The 5,731-nt window shown below is 42.0% G+C and overlaps 1 protein-coding gene across 1 annotated transcript; it reads right to left on the bottom strand.

Annotated features, from left to right (window-relative positions):
- Positions 1 to 1,150: 1,150 nt before the first annotated feature.
- jun (Jun proto-oncogene, AP-1 transcription factor subunit) lies at positions 1,151 to 3,129 on the bottom strand. The gene has a single exon (XM_015976215.3). It carries the CDS (start codon positions 2,814 to 2,816, stop codon positions 1,848 to 1,850), a length of 969 nt encoding a protein of 322 aa, XP_015831701.1. The 5' UTR covers positions 2,817 to 3,129; the 3' UTR covers positions 1,151 to 1,847.
- Positions 3,130 to 5,731: the final 2,602 nt, after the last annotated feature.

Here is a 5,731-nt window from a genome sequence, read left to right as displayed (position 1 = left end):
GAAAAAATTTGGAAAAAAACAAACAAACTGAAACGCTTATATGTTGTTAGCTGTGTGACAGACACGCCTCACGGTCAGTGGAGAAAAAAACATTCATGTCAACCAATCATGTTCTAAAAATATACGGTTAATTAGTATCATAATCCGTATTAATGTAATATTTGTTTGGAAAGTTAATTATGCTCCTTGTCGCCTTCTAGTGGCTGTTTATAGTCAGTACACACCGAGACTGAGCATCTGTCCTGCTGAAACCCAGCCTAGGGAACTAGAGCAAACTCTTGCTTAGCAAAGTTTAAATAATACATTTATTTAGTCTGGCTTGCCAGGCTAGCTGAAACCCAAATTAAAGTAAAACTAAAATAAACAAACATTTTCTGAAAACATGAGATTCATATTGTTTACTGTTTTCTGATATTATCCACGGTTGTGAAAAAAAATCATTTTAAGAGACTGAACTGCCAGAAAGATTAGAAGAATTCACAGCACTAATTATGTGTGATTTTTAAAAAGCAAAACTATTTGTTTTCAGTTTGTTTGTTTTCTTTTGTTTTGAGAAAGCACCTATATTTCTAAGGACTCTAATAATGACTGTCACATTGAATGACTTTATGAAACTTGTAAGTCAAAACACAGAGATATTATGATTTACTTAAATGTCATTCTCATATAAGTCCTGATCCTTTCTTTGGACTTGTTTTGACACATAAAGGTATTTTTTTATTTCAAAAGAACATGAAGTAATTGGATGACTGAATGATGGAGCTGGAGAGGACTTCCTGTCCTCTAACCTAACCCTACTCACCAAATGCAGCTATTTATTCAATAGAAATACAATGCTCATTTAATCCTGCAGCCCAGTCGTGCTGCTACAGTGATCATGTTAGGAAGATGCGCTTCTGTAAACCTGCTGAGTCAAGGTAGCGCTCTGAACTCCAGCGTGCACAGAAAGGCTCTCATCAGTAAGTGAGCCTGTTCTGGTAGCTGTAATGCAATCTCGCAGCTTGGATCAATACCAGCTCTAATGGAATTTACCTTCAGGTTCTCAGAACTAGCAGTTCTTGCAACATGTTGCAACATGTTTTATTGTTTGAGTTCCTGACTTGGCACACCCACTTTTTTCTGTCACTCCAACAAGAACACAGAGACACTGTTGCTTCAATTGATCTGCTTTATTCTCTTAAATATTGATTCATTTCTGAAGTGCTCAGAAAAAAATAAAAAAAATTATACAGTTTTTATAACAAAAGTAAACATAAGTACTCCAAGTTGATCTTATATACACATAATATTAATAATAATAACAATAATAATAATAATGAGTGAAACCCCATTGAACAGCTTTAGAAAAAAACAAGTAAGTCTTGAAGCTTGTCTAACTTAATTTCTTACAATTAAGAAAAAGATGTTCTGTAACTCAGGTCGGCAGCATTTGTTACATATTAAATCCATTTAGTGTTGACTCAAGTTTGAGACCATTATGGCTACAGCAAGAAAAGTCTCTGAAGATTTTTCAGGTCCACTGCTGAACTTCTCCTAAGAGATGAGGTCCATGCAGAGCTGGAGATAAATCAAGAAAATTCAGTCCTGTTTGGTTCTGTAAAACAAAACAAACAGAGAGGTGTCCTGCTCGTTGCAGGTCCCCGTCTGGTTCATGGCTACTGTCACTGTCCCGAGCCCTTCTCTGGGACGCGCCGCCGGGGAGCGCCCTCCACATCAGCAGCCCCAATCCTGCCAGAGTCACAGCTCCACATCGTCCCAAATCCTGCACGAGTTGCTGGGAAATCACAGGAAGCGTCCCAGTTCCACCAACTCCAGTCTTTTCTCTCTCCGTCGCCGCTGACAACCCCTCAGAAGGTCTGGAGCTGCTGCGTTAACATGAGCTGGCACCCGCTGTTGACGTGGTTCATCACCTTCTGCTTCAGCTGGGCCACCTGCTCACGCAACATGTTGGCAGTGGAGGCCAGCTCGGAGTTCTGGGACTTGAGGTTCTTCACTTTGTCCTCCAGCCTTGAGATCCGCTCCAGCTTCCTCTTCCGGCACTTGGAGGCAGCGATGCGGTTCCTCATGCGCTTTCTCTCCGCCTTGATGCGCTCCTGGCTCTCCATGTCGATTGGTGAGAGAGGAGGGGTCTCTCCGGGCATCTCCGGCACCGTTTGGGGCTCCTCTTTGAGCGCAGAGAGCCTGGGGAGCTGGGCGGAGGACGGCTGGCCGTAAATGGGGCAGCGGGGAAGGACATGGTCGGGGAAGGACATGGTCGGGGCCGAGGTGGTGTAATTTGGTACCGAAACGGTGCTGATGGCCGGGTTAAAAGTGTTCAAGTCCTCATAAACTGGTGAGTCAGCGCGCATGGCGGTGTTGTTGGTGTAAACGGTGGCCCCGGCAACAGATGACACAGGCGGCAGGGTGTTAACGCTGCTCTGGGGAGCTGAAGTTGTGGCAGGCATGTGCTGATGGTGGAGCTCGGCCAGAGCCCTGACAAATCCCTCCGCGAAGCCCTCCTGCTCATCGGTGACATTCTTGGGGCACATGAACTGGGTCGGGGTCGGGGTGGTGGTGATGAGTCCGTTACTGGACTGGATGATGAGCCTCTCTAGCTCCGGGGAGGCCAGCTTCAACAAACCCACGTCAGGGGAGGTGAGCACGTCCCCGGCTTTAGCGCGTAGATGCGGCTTGAGAGAGCCAGTGGGGTCGGACAGGTTCAGTGTCATGTTGTGCTTCAGCGCTTTGGAGTTGCTGTATCCGTAGCCTGCGTTGTCGTGCTGGGAGAAAGCGTTGAGTGAGTCGTCATAGAAAGTAGTTTCCATCTTGGTATACATAGAACAATGAAAAAGAGTTCGGTAAGGGGGAAAAAATCTTCTTAACTTCCTTTTGCCCCTTTTTTCCTTCTTCCTGGTTACTGAGGAAAACACTGGCTCCCAAAAGTGTGCAAACTTCCAAAGTTTGAGCGCGCGCTGCCTTGAACCAACACTTACTTTTGTCACATGGAGACGGCCGTTAGCTCTGAGTTCACACAGGCTTCATCAGAGTATCCACACTTGTTTAGAGTCGGAGTGAACGGCGCCGAACGGCTCTAACTTTTCCTCTGAGCCTCCAGCAGCCTGTGTGCTCCTCGCTCCGCCTCTGTGTGTATACACAGGCAGCGTGGAGGCCAACCTTATCTGCTGCCGCTGCCTCTCTAAAAATAATCATGATGTCATGAAGGGGCTCTCTCATTGGCTGGAAGGCGTGTCTCGAGGCGGAGTTAAATCCTCCGATAAGGCGCGTTGCCTGGACGACCACCCAGAAGATTCTTAATCTCGCGGTGGATTGTGGGATGAGGTAATGCAGTAAGGAAAGCGTGAGCGCGGTGCATTGTGGGATGACGTATTGTTTTTGAATCTCTAGTTACCGCTACTGTCAGTGGCGGGAGAGGCCGAAGCTGCAATTTGTGGAACTTAAATCTAAAATACTGTAAAGCTTCTCCACCCAAACACAAGCAGTACAAGGAGTCAAGAACTGATTTTAAAATTATGTAATTACGTCATCAATTTGCTTCCTTCAAGCAAATAAATTAAAAAGAACCAAATTAGACAAAACAACACAATTATATAAATAAATATTTTTAAAAAACACAGAATTACATAAAACCACTGTAAAATATTTATGTTCATATGTGTATGGGTATTTATTGTTAAGCCTACGCTTTTTGAATATAATTTACAATCCATCATGTTTAAAAACTGGGCAAATAATAGAGAAACTAGGTATGACAACTAATGTATAATACTGTACAACTAATGCATAAATGTCAAACTTGAAAAAAGCCAGCTGGAACAATACACACAGGCAAATCAACATAAGTTGCTATTATGGGAAAAATTAGGGTTTTTCAAGTATATATTTTAGGTTTGGTTTTCACAGAAGAAAAGTAGCTGAGTTTAGAGAAAGTAAACAGGAACCTAAATCCTAAAGAGGCTGTCTCTCATTTTTGGAAAGTTTGGGAACGGCTGGGGAAAAATGTGTTGAGGGAAAATTATGGACAAGAAGCTGTTCTAAACTAAGATAGGGCCAATTTGAAATATAATTTAAAATGCTGAGCTCATGGGAATAGTCAGAAATATCCATTATCTATGCTCTTCAGGATTTTTTTCCAACAAAAGATTTAAATTTCATTTATCTTAACCCTCTACAGCAGGGGTGTCAAACTAATTTTAGTTCTGGGGCAACATTGAGGGAAATCTAGTCCCAAGTGGGCCGGATCGGTAAATAAAAAAAAAACTTCAGATTGTTTTCTTTGTTTTAATACAATCAATATAAAACGAGGCTGGAGCCTGAGGTACAACACCTGAAGTGTACTTGAAAATTTGAAAAAATAAAAATAAATAAATAAATAAATAAATCAACAAATTAAAAAAAACATTCCTTAGTGATACAAAGAGCTTACAGATCACATGGCTAGATCAGTTTCATGCAGCACTTAAAGTATATTTGACTCATTTTACTTTACATCTTTCAGCTTTCACCAGCACATCAACATCAGAAGTCACATCCTGAGTGGCGGCCAACTTCAGGATGTGATTCTGCCTTGAGTGCAGCTTTGGTTTATTTATACTCATTACAGAGGAAACTTGCTCACAATGATACGTTTATTTTCACTCTACATTGTAAAGTATGAAAATAAAGATTACACAACCATCTCGCGGGCCGGATTTAACCCACTTGCGGGCCGGATTCGGCCCGCGGGCCGCATATTTGACACCCCTGCTCTACAGCATAGCGTTGCCTTGAGGCAACAAACTACATTTTCATACCTCACACTGGCCCTTTTTAAAAAAATAATTTTTTTTTTCAATTAATGCTACCAGGGATATTTCTGGCCAATAAAATGATGACTTTAAGGATGTGTGTCTTTTATTTGGGGTACAGGATTACCCTTTCTGCAAGCTGCACCGCATGGGCAACATCTCTGTTTGAAGGTAAGATAAAAATCACTTTATTGTGTACATATGTTGAAATATATATACATATAAAAATAGCTACTGGTGCATGAATAAGTAAAGAAGAATATTACATTTTAAATACATTTTTAGTTTTGTTTATACAGTAAAAGTGTTCAATTTCTTTCATTGCCTCAAGGCAACACTGTGCAGTTAGCCAAATTATTTTCAGGCAATATAATGCATGAGCACTGGTGTGTGCAAAGTTGTGTTTATGTGCATTTATATGATCTTAGTAAATGTTTTTTACTTTGTCTACTGATAATTACAGGACATGAAGGTAAAATCATTTTACAGAAGAGATCCTAAGGAATTTGCAGTTAGGGATATTCCTTCGGACAGTGAAGACAGCGAGCTATCAGGGAGTGACAATGAGGAAGTGGAGGAGTGGATCCCTGAATCAGATTTGAGGGACACTCAGGAGCTCAACGGTCAGGTGATAAAATGTGTGTGTGTGTGCGCGCGCGTGCGTGCGTAAATGTGCATGCACATGTGTGCAGGTTTTCCTGTTGCAATACTTCTTTCTAAAATTTCTCATTTTCTTTTCAGATGAACATCAGCCACAAGACAGTGACTGTGAGGAAGAGGTAGATTCAGATGAAGGTGAGGCTGAAGTGCCTTACCTTCCAAGATGGAGAAAAGTACACAGCCCTATCGTTGCCACCCAGACTGTCAGGGCCAGCTGCCAAAAGTTGATGACATACTGTCCCCCTACAATACTTCAAAAAGTTCTTCCCTAAAGATATTCTTGAAGT

Source organism: Nothobranchius furzeri, chromosome 8 (assembly GCF_043380555.1).
Source record: "Nothobranchius furzeri strain GRZ-AD chromosome 8, NfurGRZ-RIMD1, whole genome shotgun sequence".
Classification (NCBI taxonomy): domain Eukaryota; kingdom Metazoa; phylum Chordata; class Actinopteri; order Cyprinodontiformes; family Nothobranchiidae; genus Nothobranchius; species Nothobranchius furzeri.
Note: the sequence above shows the minus strand (reverse complement) of the source record. Positions and strands in the feature narration are given on the sequence as shown.